This window comes from Periophthalmus magnuspinnatus, chromosome 23 (assembly GCF_009829125.3).
Source record: "Periophthalmus magnuspinnatus isolate fPerMag1 chromosome 23, fPerMag1.2.pri, whole genome shotgun sequence".
In the NCBI taxonomy this organism is placed as follows: Eukaryota; Metazoa; Chordata; class Actinopteri; order Gobiiformes; family Gobiidae; genus Periophthalmus; species Periophthalmus magnuspinnatus.
In genome coordinates, this window is record NC_047148.1 from 7,010,990 (window position 1) to 7,038,964 (window position 27,975).

General features: G+C 38.4%; 3 protein-coding genes across 5 annotated transcripts; 1 reads left to right on the forward strand and 2 right to left on the reverse strand.

The window, feature by feature from the left end:
* Positions 1–1,713: 1,713 nt before the first annotated feature.
* lmod2b (leiomodin 2 (cardiac) b) lies at positions 1,714–7,235 on the reverse strand. The gene is made up of 6 exons (XM_033988939.2): positions 6,638–7,235; positions 5,357–5,806; positions 4,493–4,753; positions 4,212–4,424; positions 3,576–4,037; positions 1,714–1,995 (listed from the first exon to the last, which is right to left on the reverse strand). Exons 1-6 carry the CDS (start codon positions 6,911–6,913, stop codon positions 1,969–1,971), a joined length of 1,689 nt encoding a protein of 562 aa, XP_033844830.1. The 5' UTR covers positions 6,914–7,235; the 3' UTR covers positions 1,714–1,968.
* Positions 7,236–7,367: 132 nt separating this feature from the next.
* asb15b (ankyrin repeat and SOCS box containing 15b) lies at positions 7,368–18,633 on the reverse strand. 3 transcript variants are annotated; one of them, XM_055231687.1, is made up of 15 exons: positions 18,551–18,633; positions 18,279–18,368; positions 17,602–17,654; positions 17,390–17,521; positions 16,258–16,416; positions 15,779–15,885; positions 15,573–15,711; positions 15,038–15,209; positions 14,425–14,585; positions 14,056–14,200; positions 12,969–13,124; positions 11,860–11,962; positions 10,654–10,810; positions 10,369–10,561; positions 7,368–7,444 (listed from the first exon to the last, which is right to left on the reverse strand). In XM_055231687.1, the coding sequence occupies exons 2-14, from the start codon at positions 18,365–18,367 to the stop codon at positions 10,392–10,394; spliced, it is 1,743 nt and encodes a 580-aa protein (XP_055087662.1). In that variant the 5' UTR covers position 18,368; positions 18,551–18,633; the 3' UTR covers positions 7,368–7,444; positions 10,369–10,391. The 3 variants fall into 3 exon arrangements, with proteins under 3 accessions (XP_055087662.1, XP_055087661.1, XP_055087663.1); XM_055231686.1 differs by lacking the exon at positions 7,368–7,444 and having other exon boundaries at positions 9,766–10,561; XM_055231688.1 differs by lacking the exon at positions 7,368–7,444 and having other exon boundaries at positions 9,819–10,561; positions 12,969–13,058.
* A 1,595-nt stretch (positions 18,634–20,228) lies between these two features.
* On the forward strand, positions 20,229–27,875 carry LOC117391459 (uncharacterized). Its single transcript, XM_055231639.1, has 7 exons — positions 20,229–20,412; positions 22,868–22,975; positions 23,296–23,352; positions 23,425–23,583; positions 24,131–24,290; positions 24,860–24,951; positions 26,223–27,875. The coding sequence occupies exons 1-7, from the start codon at positions 20,275–20,277 to the stop codon at positions 26,376–26,378; spliced, it is 870 nt and encodes a 289-aa protein (XP_055087614.1). The 5' UTR covers positions 20,229–20,274; the 3' UTR covers positions 26,379–27,875.
* Positions 27,876–27,975: the final 100 nt, after the last annotated feature.

Genomic DNA, 27,975 nt, shown 5'->3' on the forward strand with positions numbered 1-27,975 from the left:
TTTGATGAGGAAACAACGTAACATAGATCAGAAAATGGACCCATTAAAATGCAACATGACATTTGCTGACCCTGTAATCGTGTTTGTTTGACAGAGAAGCTTTGGGCTAAATGGTTAATAGTTCAGTTGGCTTTGAATTATTAAACACGGTATAAATTGTAAAAATGTCAAAATAGTATAATAATAGTTTTTAATATGAACTAATGAACTATACATTGAAGGGAAGCTGACTGAATAGCATTTCACGTTTGTATGTTCATGTTAGTTGACCTGAGTGAAACCAGTGTCAGCTTTCACAAGGATTAAGCAGCTATTCTTTCCGTGACTAGAGATTACTGTCACCACATTGTTAATACTCAGGTTCTTGATATATGAGGTAAGATTTTCAAACGGAATTATACCAAGACACTAAAAAAGTTAAATACACCTGGAAATAGAAGACAAAACGACAAGAACTTTTGACTTTTAGGGCTCGTTTGTCCTGGTTGGGACCTGGTTTGTGCCCAGTTTGGATGTGAACTTGGTTTGGTCCAGACTTAGCTCCCGTTCTAATGTGGTATGTACAAATCTGAACACAATCTTAGTTCTTTAACACAGCCTAATAAATCGTGCATTGGCTGAGTGTGCAACATGGTTTGCAAAGGGAACATCTTTGTACTCCTACGATTGTATGTGACCACCCTGGCAGAGAAGCAGGAAGTGATTAAAATTTATTACAGATTTTAGCAAAGGATTCTTATTGACACTTTGGCATGACAAAGTGCTGCTGTCGAGTAAAGGAAGTTTTATTATCCGTTTTATTTGGTTGGTCACTCAGTCAAAGAAATGTGCATATTATAATGATGAGACAGTGTAACAGAGAATACCAGAGAGACTTGTTCTAGTGTGGCCCCAGTAGTACCATTGCATCTATCATATTAAGAAACACATAGTAAACAACTCTCTTCATATTTCTGATTTCTATTTTATGCTAAATAAATTGACTGATTACATGTTAGCTCTGTTTGGCCCATTGGGTAAAATTGGAGGAGGTAAAAGATAGTTATTTTACAATCCATTCTGCCATTCTTAAAGGAGCACTGTAACATCTCTGGAGGTCTTATATTTATAGGTATTTTATTTTTCTTTATTTTACGTATTTTTCTTCTTTTTGTCTTTGTTATGCAATTTGTCAGTTTGTCGCTGGGCTCCTCTATTTGTGTCACCTCTGAGCAGCTGCTGTTGGCTTTAGCAGTGACGGACACATTTAGCTCACATAAACAAATGTAGCTCCAGGATTAGTATTAGCTTGCCCCTTCATCATTGTGTCATATGTGTTCGGTCTCTGTCAACACCTCTCTATAATTCAACCTTCAACTCTCGTGGTATACAATAAATAACATCAGTTTTATAGACAATGTAATTAATCTAGTTATTTTTGCTCACATGCTGCTCTTTTAATGGTGCATTTGTTCTATTTGGCTCTTCCTCAAACAATATAGGCCTACAGTGTGTCGTGATAAAAAGAGTTTATAGTATACTTTTGTGATAAATGTGTAACCTGTAATAAAAACTTTAGTCAAGTTGGTCAAGGAGGTTTCTGAACCACTGTAACATAAGACCAAAGATGGAAAAGCAGCAAGCATACATCACAAGTTTAGTGATTCAATTGATAGATTTAGCTTCGAGTTTATATTTAATTAAGGGAGAAATGGTTGATGTAAGAATATGCAATATATTTAATGCAAACACAATTTAATTCTATTAGAAACAAACTTGTCAAACAAGAAGTGATATGTACAAATTTACAATGTATCTGTGACTTAGAAAACAGACTGGTAAACAATTAAGATTCAAATTCATTAGTTCATTAGCAACTCAAGTGCAAATACAAATATGAATTTATTCACAAGTTTTCCCATTTCTATTGGTCACTGCTGTAGACACCAATGTAGACTCCTGTGGCTTGAAAGGAACAAATGGATCTGTTTATCTGAGATGATGAGGGAGCTCCACCTGAAAATAAAACAATGAAATATTGTTATACATCACTAATAATCCACTATTATCCACTTGTTGTCATTTGTTCTACGCTAAACTCTGTTGTGATGCTGCTAGGGTAACATAGTATCAGGTATTATCAAACTTCGGTGAACAGCTTCTATAAATACTAGGACTAAGTGTCTGGAATGTCACAGCTAAGAGGCCCGCTGCCATCTGAGGCCACCAGCATTTTCCAGTTCAACAATAACCCAAACAAAACCATCCAGCAAAGCCAAGAGAAGTTATGCAATTTAACAAAGTTCACAGAGTTGTTCAGAATTTCAAAGTTATACCATAGTGTAGTAACTCTTGCCGTAGTGTGTCCCTGTGCAGTGCAGCATTAAGATTAAGGTACAAAATTGCCCCCACAGGGAAATTTGTTCTCTGCATTCTTCAATGCCGCTGGGGAAAACTGTCAGGAGCAATGGGTGCCACAGTGCCGTACCCAGGAACCCATCTCCATGATCTTGAACCAGGCCTGGTTAGAACTACCTTAGCTGGAGGATTTGGCTCTTGCATATTTTGGGTCATGTTTTGTCTCTGGGCTGGCCTGGGAACGCCTTGGGGTCCCACCGGAGGAGCTGCAGGACGTGTCCGGGGTGAGGGAAGTCTGGGAGTCCCTGCTTAGACTGCTGCCCCCATGACTCGGCCCCGGATAAGTAGAAGAAAATGGATGGATGTATGGATGTTTTGGATCAATGTAAAAAAAATAGGGAAGCATGCAAACTCTACACAGCAAACACTGGGCAGTTCAGGACTTGAATTAGGAACCCTCTTGCTGTGAGGTGAGAATGCTAGCCACCGTGCTTAATGTCAGAAAATTCATCCATAGCGGGAAGAGACTCTCAGCAAGACCTTCCACTCTCAAATGTGTGAGTTGCACTGCTTATGTACTACAGCCCCACCACTGAGCTACATAGCAAAGCAAACTAAATGTGAGTATATTGTAGTAATAAGAATGGGTAAATGTAGTGCAATGGTGTTTTTATTCTATTGTACTAATAGGGGTACGCGACATAGCAAAAATAATAATGATCATGTCACAATTACATTACTTCCCATTAAAGCTGTCTTCTTCAGTTAATGCTTCACTGCAGTTGGTTAAATCCACCTACCACTTACTCACAGACCTGGCAAGTGGCTGTGTTGGAGCATATGTAAAGAAATGGCATATTTGAGGGGCGAGATGTGTTGTTTTTGATGCATGTACCATATGTTTACAGGTCTTTCATCCACCTACACTAAACTGTTATTCGTACTCAACATCAGCCTGTCTAGGGACTAGTATTTATGCTATAACTTGGCACCATACATCTTTCCTGTTTTTTTTTTAAGGTTAATGTAATGTCGTGCACTGTCCCTGTCTAAATAAAAGCATATCATACCATACCATTAAATAAAAGGAAAGAAAGCCGCATTTACAATATGGCATGTCAGATTACAGGTCTATCTTATATTGTCACATCACCATCACTTGGAGATTGATGTGTGATAAACCAAATATGTTTGCTGAGTGCTGATCGTTCATGTCTCATTTGCTCACTGTCACTGACCTTCCTAAGAGCCCGGATGCTGCTGCCCCGTATAGACTCCATGAGCTGGTCGTGGGCAGAGCGGAGGGGCGTAGAGGGTCTGCTGTCCTCCCCTCTGCGGTCCACCATGGGCCTTAGAGCGTTCTTCAGCTCCTTCAGGATGCTCCCAGTCTCGTCGCCATCACTGTCCTTGCGCTTACCCTTCTTGCTCTTCTTCCCCTTCCCTTTTGTGCTCTTCTTACCGCTCGCCTCGTGTGCCTTGATCACCTCTGCGATCATGCGAGTCGGTTTCTTCTGTTTCTTCTCCTTCTGACTATGCGAGGGTGCCGGAGGGGCTGGAGGAGGTGGGGGTGGTGGAGGAGGAGGAGGAGGAGGAGGAGGGGGAGGAGGAGGTGCAGGAGGAGCTTGTTTCATAGGTGGATTTCGGGGAAGTTTTGGAGAGGACCAGGGAGAACTGTATGGTGATGAACCAGGTGTACCTCTCTGTGGAGTGGAGAGGGCATAGATCTACTATTAGAACAGGAAGAGGCATTTCAGAGTTTGGTCCCTATAACTATAATAGCCACAAGTTAGGCATTTGAAACAATGCTTATTCCTTTTGTTAGCTGAAAATTGTATTTGACAAGTATATGAAAGTTGAAAGGATGGACATGGTACCAGTGCAGAAGTCCTGGGGTTCACAGGGCCCTCTGTCGCCCCTTGCTGGCCCTGCCTCAGCCTCTGCTCTTCGAGGCGTTTCTGACGCTGGCGGTCCTGGTTTCTGGTCAGGATCCCTGTCATACTCATCCTGGGACCAGGTAGGTTGAACTGGTACCCCAACTTTATCAGGGTGTAGTTTTCTCTCAAGACCTTCACCATCTCCATCTCCACCTGCAGTAGATGAACACAGTACATGAACTCATTCTTTTTATTAGGAGGTGTGACCTGAGGACCCTCACCTGTCCTCCACAGATGTGTCTTTGGTTGTGGAAGCGCAGCTCTGTCAGAGTGTTGTTTCCAGGTAAGGCCTGTACCAGGGCCATCACGCCCCTCCCACTCACATAGTTGGACTCTATATTCAGACTGACAATGGAGGAATTCTCCCTCAGCATCTTCGCAACAGCCAAAGCCACTGGGTCATCAGCTCGAGTGTTGGCCAGACTGAAGGTCCGCACATGTGAGTTGGACCTCAGAGCCTCCGCAAACCGGATCAGGGTTTCCTGTTGACAGCAAGCATCAGACATCACATGGGGGTGAGTGAGTTCCAAGATCTTGATACCTAATTACCATGGGATAGGAGCCCTTGGTCTTGTAACAGATACTCTCATTGAGTTAAGCATCCGCAATTCGTCAAAATTTGGAAATGAGGACATGCAAACCCAACACAGAAAGGCCTCACCTAATTCAGGAATAAAACCTATGACCCTCTTTCCATGAGGTGGAACTGCCAACCACACCATGTCATGGGTAGACGTTCTGGACCAGACCCAGGCATTTTGCAGCATGAGGGCCACATCCAGACCTTGGCCTGTTTTTTTGTAATTATACCATAGCAAATGATTACAGTATTTATTTTATTTTTTTCTGAAATTTGCTACTGAGAATTGGTTACACCAGTATTTGCTTTGGTCCAGCCCTCTGCCTCATGCCTCATTTGAATATGGCGCTCTGGACAGACTGTACAGTGGTCATTTCAACACAATATTTTTATTTACACAGAGAAATAAGACTACAAGTTGGGTGAGGGATTTTGGTTTAGGATCAATTCAGTGTTAAAATGTCAATGTTATGTCATTTGAAATCTTGTCTGCTTGGACTCATACCTGTGAGATGTCTTCAATGTTGTTTAGGTTCACGTCTGTCACCTCAGGGTCATTGCTGAGGACTTTCTGGAGCACATCGTCCACTACAGTTGGATTTCCGGTCGTTTGGTTGTCGGCAGGTGGAGGAGGGGGCGGAGTCAGTCTCCTTGGCTCCACCCTCTGTGGTTTTAGTAACACTGGTGCTTCTGATGTCACTATCTGAGTATTGGACTGTTCTGTTTGTGTTTTATTGTCTGGTTTCTCTTCCTCATCATCATCCTCTTCTGTCACTGGCTCCTCTTCTTCACTCTCCTCTTCCTCGCTCTCCTCTTCCTCACTCTCCTCCTCCTTTTCTTCTTCTTCATCTGAATCTTCTGTCTGTTTTTCATGCATTTTCACTTCTTTCTCATTTTCATTGTCTTTTTCATCTTCACATTCACTGTCCTCTTCTGTCTCCTTTAACTCTTCATCCTGAGAGCATACAACAAATGGACTAAATAAGTGAATCCAAACCATTTTTTTTGTCATGACCACTATTACTGTAGTGAATATCTTGACGAGCCCAACATCTTTCACCAACTTAACAACATTTACTGAATTTTAGGAAGTTAGGAAGTTTAACAATTACTTATATAGGCTATTGGCAATTGAAAATGTCAATTGTCCTTCATTATAGCACTAGCGGCCTATTGGAATTACTTTTCATCTAATATATAAATGACTAATATATAAATAATACTAATAATAGTTCCTTGTTTTTTGGGTTGTTTTTTTTTTTTTTTTTTTTTTTTTTTTTTTTTGCATTACTTCAGAAAGATATATGCAGGTAAGGCTATTTTTTACGCCCAACACATTGATGTGCTTTGTTATCCAATTATCTTACCACTATTTTTTATTAATTAAGTAAAGTAAAAGTTTAAGTTTTAAATCTTTTTTTAATTAACTACGTATTTTGGTTCAAGTCAAATGTTAAAAGAATGAAGGACTACTACTATACTACTATTACTACTATACTATATTTAATACTTTTTCTGTGGCATATTTTTACCTGGTAACTACTGCTACCTTATGTAACAAAAAAGGCATTTGTTGTGCAATCATCAACAAAAACAGGTTACCCGACTGGACACAAATAAACATAAACATGTTCAGAGCACATTAGCACATCAATAGCCCAATACAGTCAGGTATTTTAAGAGTTTGCCCCAATTTATCTGATAGAACTTCAAACAAGCTCCATGCTGCTTCTGGCACATAGTGGGAATACCAAACAAATCAAATTAACATTTTATTTTCACTCACTGGTTTTGGGCTTCCTCCTCCTATCTCATCCTCCAGCAGTCTCCGCGTCTCATTTTCCCAGTATTTCATGAGTGCTTCCCTGCTAAAAGTCCCCGTGGGTGTTTTGTCTGTCTGGTCCCTCTGTCTTAGGCCTATGGGGACATTGGTATCCGGGTCTATATCGACAAGTTCTTTCTCCAATTCTGCCAGTTCTTCTGGGCTAAGAGAAGCCAGCAGTTCATCTTCATCAATGTCTTCATACTTGCTCAACTCCCGACGGTAGCCAAAAACACTCATGGTAAGAATGTAGATCAAAAATATTCAATAAATCAATTCAAAATGAACCAAAATCAGTAGTTCAAATGATGTTCTTGTTTGACGTTTTTGAAAATCTGCCAAATCAAATCACCTAATTATTATTAACAAAATAATGTCCTTAAATATCTTTGGAAAAATGTATTAATCCATTCTATCTGCCAAAATTGAACAAAAGTCCAAAATGTTTCCATAAAATGTTCCTTTCAGAGATGTCCCGATCCAGTTTCAACTAGCTCCCTGTAAGTTTGGCAGAGGTATCCACAGTGCCCAGTTCTCTGTCCTGTTTAATCTCCCCAGCTGCTGTCCGGGTCAGCCTTAAGAGAGCGGGATCAACAGGGGAACGTACCAAAGCACGGAGCCCATGATGCAGTGTCTTTTTTGGGACATGTAGTTGAGAGCGAGGGCCACAAAAAGACGCTGAGCTCAGGGACTGGAGCTTGTCATTGTCGGAGGCATAGCTTTGTTCAGAGCAAAAAGAACAACTGGGGAGGAGCAGGGGTCACGCTGCTACTGGTAAATGGGGCATAATTAGACATGACCTAATGAACATATGACAAATGCTACAGTTGAAACCAGAAGTTTACATACACTATATAAAAATACACACACTTTTTTTTCTCACTGTCTGACATGAAATCAGACTAATCTTTTCTCATTTTAGGTCTGTGTCTATTTGCTAAATGCCAGAATAATACGAGGATTTTGTAGACCATTTTTCATGACTTTCTTCAAAGTCAGAAGTTTACATACATGTCATTAGTATTTGGTACCATTGCCTTTAAACTGTATGACTTGGGGCAAACATTTTGAATATCCTTCCACAGGCTTCTCACAATAGTTGGCAGGAACCTTGGCCCATTCCTCCTGACAGAACTGGTGTAACTGACTCAAGTGTGTTGTAGGCCCCCTTGCTCGCACATGCCTTTTCAGGTCTGCTTATACATTTTCAATAGGATTGAGATCAGGGCTTTGTGATTGCTACTCCAAAACATCGCCATTGTTATCATTAAGCCACTTTGTAACCAGTTTGGCTGTACGCTTCAGGTCATTGTCTATTTGGAACACCCCATTTGAGCCCAAGCTTTAACTTCCTGGCTGATGTCTTGAGATGCTGCTTCAGTATTTCTACATAATGTTCTTTCCTCATGATGCCATCTATTTTGTGAAGTCCAACAGTCCCTTCTGCAGCAAAACAACCCCACAACATGATGCTGCCACCCTCATATTTCACAGTTGGGATGGTGTTCTCCAGCTTGTAAACATCCTCCTTTATCCTCCAAACGTAGCCATGCTCATCATGGCTAAACAGTTCAATTTTAGTTCCATCCGACCACAGGATATGTCTCAAGAAATGTTTGTCTTTGTCCCTGTGTGCATTTGTAAACTGGAAAATCATGTTTCTTTTGAAGTAATAGCTTCTTCCTGGCAGAGTGGCCTTTCAGCCCATGTCAGTGCAGTACTTGTTTCACTGTGGATAATGACACACTCTCACCAGCTTCAGCCAGTATCTTCACAAGGTCGTTTGCTTTTGTTCTTGGATTCATATGCACATTTAGAACCAAAGCACGTTCATCTCTGGGACACAGAACCCGTCTTCTACCTGAGTGGTATGATGACTGGACATTCCCAAGGTGTTTATACTTGTATGTAATTATTCGAACAGATGAACGTGGCACCTTCAGGCATCTGGAAATTGCACCCAAGGATGAACCAGACTTGTGCAAATCCACAATTCCCTTCCTGATATCATGGCAGATTTCTTTTGACTTTCCCATGATGTTACACAAAGAAGCAGTGTGTTTCAGATGTAACTTGTCTCTAATTAACTCAGATATTATGAATAAACCTATCAGAAGCTTCCAAAGACATGACATCATCTGGGTTTTACCAAATTGTTTGAATGCATAGTAATCTTACTGTGTGTAAACTTCTGAAGAATGTAATGAAAAATTGTCTAAAAAAAAAAATCTCACATTATTCTGGCATTTAGCAAATATAAATAATTTTGGTAATCCTAAATGACCTAAAACAGGAAATGTTTACTCTGATTTTATGTCACACTGTGAGAAAAAAAATGTGCATGTGTCTTTTTATATTGTGTATGCAAATATATGATTTCCACTGGCATAGAACTAAATAGCAACTACTCAGATTAATTATGAAACTCGTGAGTGGTCAGGAATATATTGTCCTATGTCCTTAATCTTTTCCAGTGGGTGTGCAAATTGTTGAATAGGTCAATGGTTAAGTGATTGATGTTGAGTGCTTTAAATGCTTCAAATTAAGTAGACAGACATCATTTAAAGGACTCATATTAAACTATTGTATAATCTATTTTATGATGTTGTTTCCTTGTCCAAAACATATGTGGAGTTGTCTTTTGTTTCATTCACACGTTTAATATACAAACCCTCAGAAAACACCTTGTGATGTCATGTGGTAACACTCCACTGTGCTTTTAAATGCCATGCAATTTCACTAGAATCATTTGGATAATTTCAGCCCTGGAATTGCAAATCTCTACTGAACAAAAGGTAAAAGTAGCTGCTAACATGAAAACTACTGCTTCATGACATCACAAGGTGGAACAGAGCATTTTGAGCTTTGGAGATGTAGACAGACTAATAATAAAGGACATGTGAATGAAACAAAACACAACTTCATGTATGTTTTTGATGAGGTAACAATATTCTAACATGGCTTAATGTTCATGACAGTCAATTTTACATTATGTGGGACCTTTAAATGTGCATTATATTTGGTCTGATACAATGGTTACCCTGTCCGAGTTGATGTTACACTATGTATTTATTAAATTAATGTAGTCAAGTCACATTTTATTAACATTTTAATAGCATAGACACCGGTTTCAAAATGTTCTGTTTTGGTTGTACAAAACAAATATTACAAATCAACTCACTTCTCCTATTTGATTTGAGTAAAAATAAACAATTCCCACCATTTTTCCACAACAACTAGATCAATGTTCTGTGCTGATCTGATTAGAGTCTGCCCTAAGTACCATTGCAATATGTGGATCCCATATTAAAATGATATGGTTGTGCTTTGTTCAAGTGGCGCATAGTGTCTTTTAATGTTCTTTCTATTTTAGGTACACTTTTATATGACCACTCTGTAATCCTGAGGCAAACACACACGATGATTATATTAATGAGTACTATATGAGAGACTGTGACGAACTCAGAGCTGCTCTAATCTACTGTTGACATGTCAGACTCACACTTCGCAACAAACGCTCACTTACATAAGAACATCGTTGCCATTGCAAAGTGCACAAGTGTTAAGGAACAAACTTTTGAAATGCGATGGAACTGACCAACTACTTTAGATATCTGTATGTAGGCTTACAGCAGGGAATTAAAGGAACTTGTTTTAAAATACCAGCATATAAATAATAGCATTTAATATCTTACCTAAAGAGTGCGCACATTATGTTCTAAATAGAGCACAGGTCACCATAAAGGTCATACTCTTTGTAGGTCAAATAGTTCTTCACTCTGGGAGGAAGAGGAACCTCCAACATAGCCCCAGGATTGTTCAGTATCTTTGGTGAAATGTGACCTCTGATGACCAGTCGACACAAGTGCTGGAGGGAGCGGGGGCTGCCTGTGGACCAAACCGACACAAAAAAAACAACACTTAAATGACCTATAAGTACATCAATATATGGATACATGTACACGGGTGAGTTGTTTTACTGAGAATGCCTGAGATCTCCTCCCACTCAGGTTGGTCCTCCAGGATTTTCTGGAGTTGGGGACATAGATTTACATGGCTCACATAGTCCAGGAGCATTTTCACCACACCGCCCACCACATGTTGTTTAAGCCACGAAACTGACACAAACTCACAGAACTGAAAGAAAAGGAAAATACTTAGGCATATAACACACCACAATATATTCAAAAGGTAGATTACATTAAAAAAAAACAACTTATCTGAAATCCAAGTAGTAATTTGTAATGTTAGAGACATAAAGATCAATGCCACCCTTTATTTTTATCGTAGTTATGTTTTACTATTATTCTTTTGTTTTATGTGGCATATCACCAACGCAAATTCCTAGTTTGTAAATTTAGTTAACTTACAATAGTACCGTAATAAAACACTTCCTGATACTGAATAGGCTCAAAAAACAAAAACTGGATGTGCTGGGGGTACAGTTGCAATTTAATAATCTGGTAACAAAATTTTATGCACACACCTGCACCTGTTTTTAATGTTTTATATGGATTTTGTATACTTGTTGTTTTTTTTTTCTGCTTGTATTGTATTTTAAACAGGGCACCCATGAAAATGACAGCCCAAGTGCTCTCATTGGGTTCCCCTGTATGTATGTATGTATGTATGTATAAATAAATAAATAAGTAAATAAGTAAATACGTAAATAAATAAGTAAATAAGTAAATAAGTAAATAAATAAATAAATAAATAAATAAATAAATAAATAAATAAATAAATAAATAAATTAATAAATAAATAAATAATGTCCTTTTTGATAACCAGTCCCAAACACGCATATAAAGTGTACAACAGCAGATCACTTGAATTTAAATTGTGAAAACTGTTACATTTAATTCATGTAAGAGTTTATTGTAACATATTTATTGCTACTTTAACTGTACTCATAGTATATATAGTATATTTAGTGAGTTATTCTGATTCTGTCATAATAACCCTTAGGCAAATTGTGCAAAAGTGTTTCAAGTTTATATCCAAGAAAAGATAAGTTGAAGTTCCAGGGAACAGGGCAGTGGAGATGGCTGGGCTAGGATTTGGGTCTAGAGCTGGGGAGGAGGTAGGTATTAGCAGCTACGTTAATTTTTAAAAAGCATGTTTAGCAAAACGTGAACTGTTTCAGTAAACTGATTCCCAAAATGGATGTTATTATTGCTGTGACTCACTGTGATGGCGTCTGGTTGACTGTAGATCTGGTATGCCTGATTATGGAGGTCAGTCCAGGTACTGTCCAGTTCCTCACTCACACCACAACAACACTGGAAACATCTTATACACAAAAAAGAAAATGTTATATAATTGTTACAAAATTATTTGTTTGGAATGATATACTACTATGGTAATATGTATTCATATTACTCTTAACTGTTTCAGCACCACATGTGAAATTGTGATGAGTCTGGTGTCACTGATGAAGACCAATACAAGACTATTCATGTTGAAAGGAATGTGTATCTAAATCTCCTCCCATAAGAAATGCCTGGCAGATTGTTACAGGATTAGAATGGTTGAGAAGAATGAAGTCATCAGAGCTTGTTTGGGCCCAACAAGCAGCAGAAATAGGGACTTTGTCTGACGTTAATGATCAATAAAAGAAAATAGCAAAGGATAGAAACTGTTTCACACTTCTAGACCAATTAGAATGTCTGAAAATCCTATCATTTATTGTATTTGTGCAGTCTTCAATATAAAAGAATAAAGAATTACAATGTCTGTGTAATCCCTCAGTCATCCAGGTATGATCCATAGTAAAGGAAAATTTCTAGTGGGTTAACTGGACAAAAAGTTGTATTTTTATGAGTGAAGGTGTTTCGCTCTTCATCCAAGCCGCTTCTTTAGTTCTGGTCAGATTACTGGTGAGCACTGCCTTGTATCTGTCTGAAAAGAGGAGCTTAACTACACTGAAACTAACAGACCTGTTTGTTTACAGTTTCTGTTTGTTGGTTAGATCTATTGAAGTGTGAATTGTCATATTTTGCATAATGGTTTAGGCCCCTAATGGGTGCTCATAGGTGTGCTAGTTTCAGTGTAGCTCCTGCCTTAAAATAGATATAAGACAGTGTCCACCAGCAATCTGACCAGAACTGAAGAAGCAAATTAAATGAGCAGCAAAACGTCTTCACTCATAAAAACTTGTCCAGTTGACCAAATAGATTTTTTCTTTCACGATTAGAAACACATAGGCACAATTATTGCTAGTTGAAAGAATTGAAATTTAATTTATATTTCTTTCTATATTTCATAACAACATGTATAGAAAACATCAGTTTCTTACTTGTGGGCGTCATATCCACCGTTGAGCAGCAGGCGGAGCATGAGTGGGTCCCTCAGACAGTACTGCAGGCCTGTGGGGAACACTGTGTGGCTGATGGCATTAAAGTAACAGTTCACATCAGCTCCATAGGTCAACAGCAGACGCACCAACTCATACCTGCAATGAGTAGGTCTATTGTACTATTCACTTTTTTTTCTTTAGACAAAGCATTAAAATCCCCATGGGGAAAGCAGATGCCTGACCTCCCACCAGCAAAGTTACAAAATCCATCTTTAACAATCGGTGTCTATCTTTATCTATCAGTGGACTAATACGCCTGACTGAGTATAGCTCATGTTGATGTTTTATAGTGCATTTAACATATATGAAAAAAATCGTAAAATTAAAGATCTATTATGCTTGCATCTGCTATATAGTTATAATTTATGAACCTGTGGATCATTATGTTTTAATTTGCACATATTAAATTGCAATATTAATCTAAAACAACTTAGTAAAAGAAATAAGTTTGTTATGTTCTGTGTTAGAAAACTGCAGTGCCCAACGAGAGCTGACATCGCCGTAAACGTCATCACAACAAAGACCCATGCAGTTGTCGGCACCTTTGATGGATAGCTGCAGATCACAACTTGTTTTCATTTGTACCAAAATCACTATACAATGCTGCAAATCCTACATGTATCACCAATTAAGAAAATAAAATCAGAGACCGAACTATGTACAGAGCAGTGGGTGTGTACCGGTGGTGGTGAAAACAGGGATTGATCAAGAATACGGCGTCTTGAAAAGTGATTAAAGATTACTCAAATGTGCAAGAATCACTCCAAAAACAAATTTAAAAAGGGAAATGAGAGGGGGAAACAATTATAACAGGGCTAAAAGCTCTGAAAAGTCAATTTTGTAAAAAAGGTCTGCTTAAATGGTGCAACTAGCTGCACTTAGTTTGGTATAATGCTAGTCTAAACCCTGTAGTAGAAACAAACATAAACGGCATCTGTCAGTTGTTATTGCCCCTGGACATGAACAAATTCAGATCTCAGTGTTACAGAAAAAGTTCTTTATCTTGAAAACTGTATTTTTTTTGTACCTCTCGGCTCGTATGGCCACTAAAATGCATCGTAGAGGATCCAGGTCGCTTCTGGCTCCAGCCTCAAGTAACATCTGTGCACAGGTTATATCTCCATTACACACAGCGAAATACAGGGGACTCCTCCTGAGGTCGCCGTAGTTCTCTGCAACAAGAGAGCAACGGTTTATGGGTAAACAATTGTGAATTTAAAGTTTTTACCCTGAAGACATGCATTTTATGACAGCAGGCGATGAATATACATGTATACAAGATTTAAGGATGATAATCACCTGCAAAAAATGCATTGAGATTTTTTGTCCTCAATTACCAACCGGCAAACTAACTAGTAGTATTCATTGTTATCATTATTGACCGTGTGTTTGGTACCAGACATGTGTGTTGCCAGCGGAACATTGACGTCGAACCCGTTGTCAATGAGTAGCTGTAGACACTGGGGCTGCCCTCCATCTGCGGCCGCATGCACCGGACTGTGACCTGACATGAGGATGGCTCTCTTTGAGGTGAGGGGCAGGAGGGTCCTCAGAGCGCTGAACAACACACAAAGTCAAGAGCAGGGTTATTAAAAGTGCACTGATAAAGTTTTCTGGTGAAAGGTTCGTTTGTTTCCATGGAGATGGTATTGCATTGCCTCAAATTTTCTACAGCATGGCATTAAACTGATCTATCTTCATGGAGAAAAGCAGGGGATGCCATCAGTCTGAGTTCCTGTTCAGATCTGCAGAGAAGCAAGTAAGAAAGGTGTGCGCTTCTAGGTATATTTTTTATAAAGAAACACCTGTAATTTAAGTACCGGTATTATATTTAAGTTTGATGCCATACTGTGGAATATTCAAGGCAAAGGTGACCAACAGGTAATAGGTGGGACACTCCTCACCTGTGAAGTTATAATGCATTGCACTGGATTTATATAGTGCCTTTCTTTTTTGGCTGAAGTAAGTGAGGCCGCATTAAAATCGTAAATGAAAGTGCATGTTCTTACAGTATGTGTCCTTCATACGCTGCTCTGTGGACGGGCAGCTGGAAGGCATTGCTCTGCACATTAGGATCTGCTCCATGCTCCAACAGCAGCTCTATACAGTCCAGGTTTCCATTTCCTGATGCATCATACAGCACCGTGTCTCCATTGGTGGCCTGGGCATTCACATCGCCACCTGTTGGAGGACAGTGGTATTATACTGAAATATTGGGTACATTTATATGGGCTATGAGGGTCAGTAAGATCTTGGAATAGCTTTAAAGTTCCTTATTTGCACTCCTAAGTGGGTACTGCTGACTATAAATCTAGCTTAAGATGATTTGAAGGGTCCCTTTACGCTGCACTGTGTTCATCTACTTTTCCCTAAAGGTTTCCTGCTGGAACTGGTTGAAATCTGGGTCAAATGCAGAGACAAATTCACCAAGGGGCCATAAAATGAACCAAATGTTACACTATAAAATCCACAGATGTAACAGGGAGATATTACTAATGTTAATGTTTTATTTTTATTTATTCATTTTGTATATGTATATTTTACCATGTTGTATGAGAATCTCCAGTACTTCAGTGTTGCTGTGTTCAGCTGCAATGCCCAAAGGGGTCACTCCATGTCCATCTCTAGAGGTCACTTTGGCCCCATGTCGAAGCAGCAGCATAAGAATAGCAGGACAACCTACCTAAGGACAAGTAAAAGAAAGTCATCATACTTAAGCATAAAACACAAATTGAAACTACTAGCATCACCTTGGCAGCTTCATGGATGGCTGTCCACTTCTTCAGACACACCTGTTCCACAAAGGCTCCACCCATAATCAGGGCAAATGCCATCTCATACGACTTTTGTCTCACTGCTACAGGACACCCAGAGGACAGGCAGAGACATAAAACTGAGAGAACTGATAGAACATAAGCACCTCACTGACCATATCACATGACGTCTGAAAAGATCAACAGAAAATACCTGTCCATAAACCCAGTACATTTAATTGCACTTTACTCAACTTTGAGCACTGGAGCTTTAGTATACAAATCAACTTATTCAAATAATTTCAGTACTGCTTCACTTTTTTGTGCTGCGGCAGGAAGTAAGTCTTTGCTCCCTGTTGTGGTGCTTATGCCTGGAAATCAGGGCTGAATTATTGTACTTGTTCTCCATACAAATAAAATTGTTGTAATATGTCTAAAATATCAAGGGTATAAGGAAATGCATAATATTAACTTACCCAGGAGGAGGGGAGACTCGTTCCTGTCATTTGTGTTGTGAGGGGATACTCCATGTTTTAACAGGACAGTGACATTATCCACCAAACCAGCCTCAACTGCCAAGATTAGGGCTGTGTCTCCATTTGTGGTCAGCTCCTCCAGAGTTAGCTCAGCGGATGCTACACACAAAGGGCTGGTTAGGGCTTCATCAACACCTGTCCATTTGTTTGTCATGAAACTATGAAACTTCAATTAGCATCACTTGTTGCTAGTGCTCTTGTTCTGTCCTCTCTGGTTGTTATAGATGTGCTGGCCAGAACTGGTGAATCCATACTTTTTAAAATTTTTCAAAATGCCAACTTTGAGGACATTATTTTAATTTCCCGTAAATTCTGACCTCTACAGCGGGCCCCATATTAAAGAGCAGTGATTTTTATGGACAGAAAAGTTTGAAAAAAATGTCATTTAGGTTTATTTTTTTTAGGGGTTTTTTGCTAGGCAAAAGAGGATGGATTTATGTAGGATGGGTGACATGAAAAGATAAGGCAAAGTCATGAAAAGCAATTTGTGTAAACTGTGTAATTAAAGCAGGAAATAAAAATGTAATTGTCTTAAAGTTACCATTTGTAATGAGACTGGCTGACCCAGCCCTGGTGTATTATCATATAACACCACTAGATGCTATCTACGGTACAGAGTGCCAGCTTTGGCCTGACAGAAGCAGACCAGGGGGCACAGGTGACCCTGAACAAGGGAACGGGTTTTACATGTGCCATCTACTGGTGAAAAAGTCCAATAAACTTACAGATGGTAGCTTTAAAGGTGTGCTGTGTAACTTTTCTGGTAATGGGTCAGCCACTTGGTTATGTTATTGCTTTGCTGGAATGCTCCAAAGTATGATATTACAGTTATTTATCTTTAAGGTGACAAGCAGGTGAGGCCAACAGTCAGCTCTCTGGACAGGCAAGCCTGCTTGTTGTAAGAATGCATGCTTATCAAGGTATATTTAAGCAAAACACTTAATAAATGCAAGACGTTCAATGTAATTGTTTTGGAACACAGTAATAAGATCTCCATGGAGACAAGCAGGTGCATGCCCAGCCCCAGTTACACAATACACCTTTAAATTAAAAGTCAGGTTGTCACCCTCACCATGCAGCACAGCCTCTAGGACCTGTGTGTGTGGATGAACCGCGGCTGAGTGCAGAGGGAGCCACCCGTGAGTGTCCCTCTCTCTGAACGAGGCCTGATGCACTGACAGCTGCTGTAAAGTCAACACATCACCTGCACACAAGACTTCTAACACTTTATACAGGATCACATGTTAAAATGGTCATGAACTTTAGTTTAAGTCAATACAATACCTTTCTGGATGGCTGATATTATCTGTGTAAAGTTTTTGCTGTTTGATTCCTTCCTGAAACCATGAAATGTCCTTAATATACCTTAACACACAGTGAATACATATGCATTTTAAAGGTGCATTGTCTAACTGTGAACAGGGACACCTCTTCACAGATTAGACCTGTAACTTGGCCTGATCATCTTGTCTCCATGGAGATGAAGAAGTTAAATGTCATACAGTGTAACATTCCCGGCAAAGCATTCACATCTCCGTGGAGACAAACATGTTATAAACCCACAAAATGTACATAGTGCACCTTTAACCTTATTTTTGTTCAGCAGTTTGTTTGACCTCAGAGTACAACAAACATTGATGAGAAAGTGTGGTTAGACATTGAGAAATATTTGGAGACAGTAGTTACCTATCTAAATTTACGTCATAACAAAAAACATATATATATATATATATGTATATATATATATATATATATATATATATATATATATATATATATATATATATATATACATACATATATATATATATATATATATATATATATATATATATATATATATATATATATATATATATATATATATATATATATATATATATAAATTGTAATATTGAGAAAAACCCATTAAAATAGGAGTGTATGCTCCATAAGTGTTTAGACAGTAGCATGAAAAGTACCTGTGCTGTGGCTGCCTACCCCGGACACTTTCTCGGATAGCAAACTCCATAAATTCCCCATTTATTTCTTCTTGTTCAAAGTCATTCATTCTAAAGAGAAACATATTTACCAGATTTTCTTATTCAGACACAGAAGCCTTTGAAGGACATTTGTTGACAACATAATCCATGTACTTTATGTATCTGAAGCTTGCAGACTTTTTAACATAATACCAGCAAAACTCCAATACAGACTCTCATAAGTTCATAATTAGATAGCTTTGTTTACTCACCTGTTGATGTCAGAGTAGTCAGCTTGTCTTTAGCGGTGCAGCATAGAGTTAACTTGTGTGTTTTGTTTTGCAGGGTCTCAGAGAGAGTACGATATTTTTAGATACGGCCTGCCCTGCTTTATCTTGCCAAGTCAGCTGTGTGTCTGCTTGTAGCTATTTTACTCCAGATTTCAGGGAACAAAGTACCGTTCACTCTTATTTAAGTAGATGAAATGTATGATTAATGTGATGGCAAAGATGAAAGAGTCTAGAATGTGGGTTATCTTACACAGACACTCCAGTCACTGTTATTGACCAACTAAAGGTAATTGATCAGGAAAAGGTTTCACTTCATCAGTCATGGGGTCATTACACAAGACAAAGTCAACGCCTCTGCATTTACTGAAGGACATGCAATGTATTTTTAATGTAGTACTGTAATGCAATACTGCTAAAACAAACTCTATCCATTTTCAGTTTTGTGATATATTCACTCTATTGTCTAAGTCTTACATTCAGAATATTTAGATTTAAATTTAGAATAAATACAGAGTATTGTCATTTTGTAAAAACATTTGTATAGCATTTTTGAAACACTGACACTTCCATATCCATATCTATCATTATGTATAGAAGGTCTACCCTATAGTCAGCATAGCATAGCATTACATTTTCACACATAATGCATGACTGACAAAAAGCTTTTAAAATATTAGTCAAGTGTTATTTTAATTTCTGTTTTGTGTTGCCGATATGTAGCCTACACCCTTGGATCATAGGGGTATCGGGGTATATGATCAGACTAGGGTAGCCCATAGTTAGTCACATATACAGCCTCCCCTAATGTTGTCTGTGAAAGAGCTCGAAGGCCAGTGGTGGAAGGTAATGAAGTAAAAGTAGTAAAGTACATTTTTTATGTATCTGTACTTTACCTAAGTACATTTAAAGTGGATACTTGTTATTTTTTTTATTAAGTATCTGTACTTACTACTGTACTACTATCTGTACCGTACTCCACTACATGAATTGGACTGAAGTTTTGTTGTTTTTTTAGACCTGCTGAAAAAACTAATGGGTTTATTTTTAGCAAATCTGAGCAGACAAAAATATACAAATAAAAATAGGAAAAACAATCGATTTAATTGATTCTATTTAAAAAATTAAACACACTTTTTTAAAATCAAAATTATAACATTTGAAGCTTCATAAGACCTCCAAATCTGTGCGAAATACTTTTAATTTTTACTCTTTAAGTACGTTTTTAAACAGGTACTTTAATACTTTTTTTATTTTATTTTATTTTTTTTTTTACTTTTTCAGTATCTGTACTTTTACTTAAGTAACAAAACTGAGTACTTCTTTCTTCACTGTCCAAAGCCAATTTGAAAAGAAGCAAGTTATTAGAAGTCTATGGCTACTGTCCACTTGTAAAGCTTGGCAGATAACCTTGTTACATCTAAAAAGCCAAATATTCCTCTATGTGCGAACAAGCGCCCACTTAGCTATGACGTACGTTCAAAATTGATACGTGGGAGTTTATGGAGAAGTCTCAGACAGAGTCAGCACCAGCGTGCACATGCGTGTGTATGTGCAAAGTGCGCGTGTACGTGTGTATGTGCATGTGTACGACACGGTGATTCAGCTCGTAGGCGGACTCTCCATCGTCAAAAGACTTCACCAATCTGTCTGGATCAGAGCAAGCAGGCAGCAGAGCGCGGGCCGCGTCTACACTCTCACTACACACTATGCGCGAGCCTTACGCACACCGCCGCGCACACGTCCACCGCCACGCTCTGACCGCGGGAACAAGTGCACTGGAAATACGGGATTTTGATGCAGTGGATACGGGCAACCTTGGCTTTTTGCTCCATATGAGGAAGAAAGTAAGTTTGGTCCACTTTTTGTACTTGACTAAAATGCGTGAAGTTATGGAGCGATGCATCCACAAGTTACTGCAGAAATACAGAAAAGAAGCGCAACTTTGGCAGTGTAATTTAATTGCTGTCTTTTATTATTATTATTATTATTATTATTATTATTATTATTATTATTATTATTATTATTATTATTATTATTATTATTATTATTATTATTATTATTATTACTACTACTACTACTACTACTACTACTACTACTATTATTATTATTATTACTACAACTGAAGGCATTTAGTTGTTTGTTTGTTTGTTTTTTTTTGTTTATTTTGGGGGGGTTTTATTGAGTGATCTATCATTTTTTGCCTTGGCCAGGTCCGTAACAATATGCAAAAATATTTTCATGGGCCAACAAAAATATAGAGTGTAAAATACAGACTTTCGTACAGCCTACCCCTTTGTGTTATAACATGTGTAAATGCATGTAATTGTAAAAGTGTAAGAGTAAGAGTAAGATGACACAATCTGCCCGGTCAATATATTGAGTAAAGGATGCATGTGGGCTTTCAATGAATTTTAACAATACATTAAGCCCTATTTCAATTGATTCCATTGTCCGAATTAGAATATGTCTTTGATTTTATAGCATCTGGCAACTTGAAAGGCAATTGATTGATTCATTGATGGCAGTTTGTACTGAAAGCCTAAGATACATTCAATCACTTGCAGTTTGTAATGAAAATATGGTACAATATAAATGCTTTTGATGTGATACAGTATGCAGGTATTTTTTTCAAAAGGGGTTCTCACAACTAAAAAAAGAACGAAAAACAAAACAAAACAAAGTAATAATAATAATAATAATAATAATAATAATAATAATAATAATAATAACAACAACAACTTGTCAAATTAGCCCTTCTGCCAAGGATAAAAAGTGACATGGCCATAAACTAAAGAAGGAACACATCATAAACTCTTATTCCGTCTCAACACTTGTAAACACTTTAGTCAATCGCTCAAAATGGTAGCATCTCTTAGACTATTGAGGTGAGAATATACTGCTTTTTACAAGGTAATTAATATGTTTGGAAGATGCACATGTGTCACTGTATTTTTAGAAACCACGTGCAAAAAGGTGATAAAAATGTGTAATATGGTAAATGTAGCAATGTGATAATATAACTCAGATGTAAATTGACATTTCTGTTATTGGGATGGTTTTAAAAATCAAAACATTCTTGTGCATTTTCTATATTTTATTTAGCCCTACATTTTGTTAATTGCCTACAACCAGATTAAAATACTTTAGTGAAAAACCAATATTGTCATAAACATCCCTCTCCCAGTTGGTAACACTATCCATATCCAATATTAACAGAGATACAGGGTTACAATTAACCTCCAATCAGCCATGGCACATTAATGGATGTGCTGAAAGCTTTCACGTTTGCCGTGTTTTTGTCTGTTCCTACACCAAGTCTCAGATGGATCACAAAATGGGGGTGGGGAACATGAATGCAAAAGCCGTCTGCAAAGGAGAAGGCAGGACGGCTGTCAAAAGTATGTGGGTGTTTAACTGGTCAGCGTCCAGCGGCTATGTCGATAACTGTGCATTAAAAACGGACCATTGCGGGCTTATAAAACTGATGGTGGGTTTAAACGCATCATATTTATTATAGACTGTGTTAAATAAACAGCAGAGGTTTCAGCAAGGTGGGGATAATGTGCCTACCCTGTAGCTAAAGGATTCTGGATTTGATTCCCCCTGACAGTGTTTTAAAGGTGCACTTTAAGTTGCAACTTTTCTAGCAGGGTGTTCATCATCTACTTGTCTCCATGGAGTTATACTTTACCTGAAATGTTCCAAAGTATTGCTTTAAGAATATCTCCATGGAAACAGGCAGGTGGCTATTCCAGGACAAGTAACAGGTAAGAGCTATGGAAAGGGAGGCTCCACTCACAATAAAAATGAATGCTTTTCTGAGGTATTGAGCAATAAAATGCTATAGATAGGCAGATGTTTAATGCCATACTGTGGAACATTCCACACAAAGGAATGACATCTCCATAGAGACATGCATGTGGCAAACCCTCCACCAGAAAAGTTACAGTATGCAGTGTAAGTATTATAGAGAATTTAGTATAATTTGTTATTTCACAATGAAATAACAAAGTATGTATTTAATATATTCTTTAGCATTGTGAGACAAGTTGTGTCTCAATGTACAGACTAAGCTAGTGCATTTACCCCTGAACTTGAAGATTTTGAGTCTTGAGGTTTTGTTTCTGTTGTTTATTATTTCAGCATGGGACTAAAGCCTTGATAGAGATATGAAGTATACAAATGTGTGCCATTTTCTGTTGTAGAGAATTGTGTGTATTTTTGTTACAGCTTTGTCCACACACATTCTTAATTTTAAAATATCATGTATTTATGATGGTCTGCTCTTCTCATTTGCAGATCGTGAATGCTCCTTATCTCCTCCTGAGTTTGTTTACAAGTTTGAATTTGTGCTCTGGTAAATTTGGCCAACCCATCACAGACGATGTGAGGACACTGGCTTTACTGGTAAGACTCACATGTACACCATGTACACTGTAAATGAAGAGAGCAAAAAACACTAGAAAGAACAAATCAGTGGTGAGTTTATGGAACGAGGGATGCTGAGGTTAGAGCTGCCAGGAAACAGGATGTCCAGAAGAAGACCAAAGAGCACATTTGTGGAAAAGGGACATAAAGATCGCTGGTGTGAGAAGAAGATAGAAGGGAGCAGATGGGAGATATGTTTCATGGACTTTATATTTTTATTTGAACACTAATGATTTTGTTATAGATCCAATTGCATGTTTTACACTTTTACTTCCAATCCGTGTTTTTTTCTAACGCAGAAGCAGAATATCCCCTCTGATTATGACATTCCTGTTCAGTACATTCCCAAAGAAGTGGTACGTACAATGAAGTTATTAATGTGAAAATATGTATAAATAATTATTGAAGCTGTTATTGTGTCCATGCAGGCTGGCAGGTGCTGGGTCGTGTTGAACATTTACCCTCTGGAGCAGAGTCTCAGAAGGCTGTCCGACATGTTTGGAGCCATCTCGTCCAATAAAGACAACATCGTGGTTTTCATCGCTATGCTCAAGAGTTTGCGCTTCACGTTTGACCACGAGGAACTGGTGAGACAGGTTACAATGTATGAAAAACTTTGTATATTACTAATTGTAATGTGTAATAACTTTTTTGTTTAGTTTAGGTATCCATATTTTGAACTTGTGGTGTATATTCTCCATTAATTTTTCTTCCAACACCTTATCTGACTTTAGACTGAATGAATGGTTAAACTGTTAAACTGCTCAAGTCATCCACATCAGATTTATAGTTGAGTTAAAATACATAATTTATTATTGCCTTTATTATTGTCAAGTTCAATATATATAAGTAAATATGTTAATTCAAGTCTGTTTATTTTTGTATAGCCCAAAATCACCACAGATTACAAAACTGCAATCTGTAATAACCCCGTATGGAAATAAAAACTGCCAGCTAAGCTTTTTATTTTTAGTCCAGTCTAGCCAAAAGAGTCACAAGATAATGTATTAGAAAACCTTTAATATGTGAGTCATGCTCACTGAGGAAGTGACTTTTCTGTTGTAATCCCAAAAGGGGGATAGTGAAAGTTGAAAGAAGACTGTTATTTGAGTGCACTGTGTTCATGGTCCACAGGAAACAGCCATGCAGCTCTTCCAGTGCCACTATCAGGACGGCTCCCTCTTGACCAGTCTTTATTTTGACTACATCAATGATGTTTTAAATACAGCGTCAGAAGAAACGTCCAGCTTCTCCTGCAAACCTCCTCCATGCCTCAACTCTCACACTTCTCCAGGTACATCATCGCTCATTTGGGCACACAGCAGGCAGATGTTACAAGTATTAATATGCTTTGAGTGTGCCCTATTGATTGTGGGGTCACAGAGACACAGCTGTGGGGTCACATTAGAAATGAGCAAATACTGGAGGATCCTTACACTTTGCAGCTAATGTTGATACTATTAACGTTTAAATATTAATTTAGTTTGAATATGAAGATTGATGGGTCTTCATCAGAGTTAAAGCCAGTGCATGTGATAGATTTATGGAGTTTGCATCATCGCTGAATGGCTACTCAATCCCAACGACTGGCCTATGTCCTTCAGTGGAAAGTTTGCCATATTTCTCTCTGTGTCTGGGTGGGTTTTCTTCATTTTTTTTCATCATCTATCTAAAACATGACAAAATAAGTAAAATCCAGGTAGTTCTGAACAAGACAAGATCAAGATCTGAAAAAAGTACCTTGCTCCTACAGGTTGCTATAGCGGCAGCTTGTGTGAACTATGCAGTTCATGTGAAAATTCAGCTCATGTAAAATTACTGAAAGGTCACTTATGCCATTTTGATTTTGATTGTTTATTGCAGGAAGCCATGAGGGGGGACATCCAAAAAGCAGAATAGTATTGCTCCTGGTGCTTATCCCCATCACAGGTTGTGTTGTCCTCGTGGTGTGGTTGGTAAGTTTAACATATCAACAAGTGAATTTCCACATATATGTAAAATGTAATAACACTGCCTCTACGCAAATAATGACTTATTTTACACTTTGAACTAAAATGCACCACAGATCAGTATGTCAGACTCAAAACATAATATGGACATGTCAAGCCACTCAATAACACCATTCAGATAGTTCTCTTGAGTCTGAAACATAAATAAAACGTAAAGCTGAGTGACAGTAGTTCATTTGTGGTCATGGGTGGATGATTAGTCCACTCTGTGCTCTGGCCCTCATGTGCCCTCTGTTCCCTGCGGATCTTGCCTCTAAACCCTGCAGGATGTGCCCCCATTATTACGGAGCACTTTCCAGGAAGGCATTCTTGTAAAATTAACAACTGAGCATCAAATATTCAGCACCAGCACTCCACCACTTCCTCATTGCATTACGTAATCATATTTATGTGATGCCATCAATCCACCTTAACAAACAACATGCTATAACCCATTTGCTACAGAGATGTTCATGTGGACCTATGAACTCAGTTCACAATCTTTGGTTTTGCATTATGTTTCACTTATGCGTTTTGTGGGTTTATTGACCCATAATGCATCAGATGTATACAGTAATTTTTGGACACCTAAAGACACAAATTGCTTATTAATTCACTCACTAACTTGATGGTGCTATCACTACCACATCTGTCCCTGGACGGACTGGCAGAGATGTGGCTGCAAATCTGCACCAACACTTTCTCTTTCCACCACCAATCACTGTGCGAGGTGTCTTACCAAAGTAACAAGATCTTGGAGAAGTCAATGAAGTTGTCCTCTGCTACTAAAAAGTTGGATCTGGATTGAAGGGATACTAAAACTTACCAATCTCTGCTAAGACAAATGTACAAGTAAATCAGGTCAAACATAGAACTAAACTAAACTTCTTCCAACTAAATACATCTAGAAACAAAATAAATAAATAAATTAACATCCTAATTTGTATGTATTTATTTGAAAAAGGACATTGCACATTAGTCGACAGTGCAAGTGTATAGGGTTAGTTGATTTGAGCTCATTTTCAATGGTAGTCCCTTTGCCCTATGTGAAAATGACATCCTAACAGTTAATCATTTTAAGTGGAAAAGGGACCAAATTTAACTTGACATTATTGGCTGTCTATACAAGTTCTAACTACACAACTTTCTAAAATACTTGAAACAAAGTAGATCAAACAAGTTCTCATCTCTGAAAGTTGAGCTCCATATAAACTCATCATTATCCTCTTCCCTCTCAGGTCAAGTCCAAGAGGCCGTCTGCAGCCGGCAACTCTGAAAATAACCCAGCGCCACCTTCTGACACCATCTCGAGTGTGTCTATCTCCGTCCCACTCCAAACAATCGCCCACCACAGAGCAGCAGAGGAGGCCGCCCTGGAGCACCAAAGTGGATGAAACGCAATTAATGCACGTAAAAAGATGGAAAAAGCAGCCTGAGGACTATATAAATGTATGCAGGCTTATCCACAGAGGCTTCACCACTGCGGTCGCAACTCTTTCTCCACTTCCACACACTCAAGTGCATGGGCCGGTTAGTGCACTTATAAGACCAAGGGAACATGCAGAGTGCCCTATGGCGGCTAAGTGTCTGCCAAAGTGTGTTTCATGTTGTGGATGTGTTTTAACAGTCTTGCTAATGCTAAAAAGTCATTCCTGTTTTGAACTACAAACAACATGGTGGAGAGAGTTCTGACCAGATGGTACAAGTCTGCAAGGTTTCATTTTTGGACTAATCCATTTATGAACTGCTGGTTACACAGACTACTGTATTGTGAAGGGTAACTAGAGTTTGCGGTCAGCTCAAAGAATTCATATAGAAAGGCAACAATGGTGTCTTTATGAGTGTGTAAAGCACCCTAAAACTGGTGAAAACTTGTTGAGAAAAACAAGCCTGAATCTGGGCTACTGTTGTCAGCTGTCTGTTGACGTTGCTATGATCTGTCATAAACTGCAAACCTGTTCTGGTCACAAACAAGTGGCTGAGCACTTGGACAAATGTGGGCCTCTGTGTATTGAAGATATGACCAGATGGCACATCGCCATCACCACGGGGTCCTTGAATCCTGTCATTGTGTTTCAAAGCATCACCAGTGATCTAAAGCTGCTGCTGCAGTGTTTGAGTGTTCACTTACTGAGTCAGAGCCAGTCAGTCATGAGAGCATGACTCCTCCAGTGAGCGCCCTATACTGTATGTGTCAGAGGAGAGAGAGGAAGAGAGAGAAGAGAGAGAGGAAGAGGACAGGAAAGGAGAGAGATAGAGATAGTGAGATGGATGGACAGATGAGCTCAGACACAGACATAAGGGAGACTTGTTCCTCTCACAAAAGGCTGGCCGTAGGCAGGAGGAAATGCCTCTTACAAACAGCACTGAAGTCGGCAGATCCCCATGAATCAATGGGCTAAGAATCTCTCCAGACCGCAGGCAAAGTGGCCCCATCCCCAGCGGTGGTTTTCCACAACAATTATCTGTGTTCAGATCATGTACATTCAAAACAAACTGGAAAAGCACTCATATCTTTGTATTAAGTGTGTTTACAATGCAGTAGACAAAGTCTGCAATATCTGGACCAATGTGTGTGAATGTTGTGAAAACATTATGTGGGTTTTATTATGGTGGTTTTATTTATGAAATAACTTTTTATACATTTTAAACATGGAAACAAATGCTAAATGTGATGATTTGTAAATTTATAACAGGGTGTTTTTTTTTTTCTTTTAAAAATTATACTTATGTTTGTGCATATATAGGGCAGGTTATAATATTTAGTCATATGGCCACTTAGGCCACTGTTTCTTGTAATTACTGTGTGCAAAACTGAAATGTGAAACTTTTTACCCATGTAAAACTATTTATCAACATGGTCAATTTCAAGATTTAACTATTTGAAACAACCATTTAGGCTACCGGTATTACTTTCTCAACAATACAAGTTTTAATCAGTAATAACCTTTCATTAATTATATTACTTTTGTATTAGGTGACCAGATGATA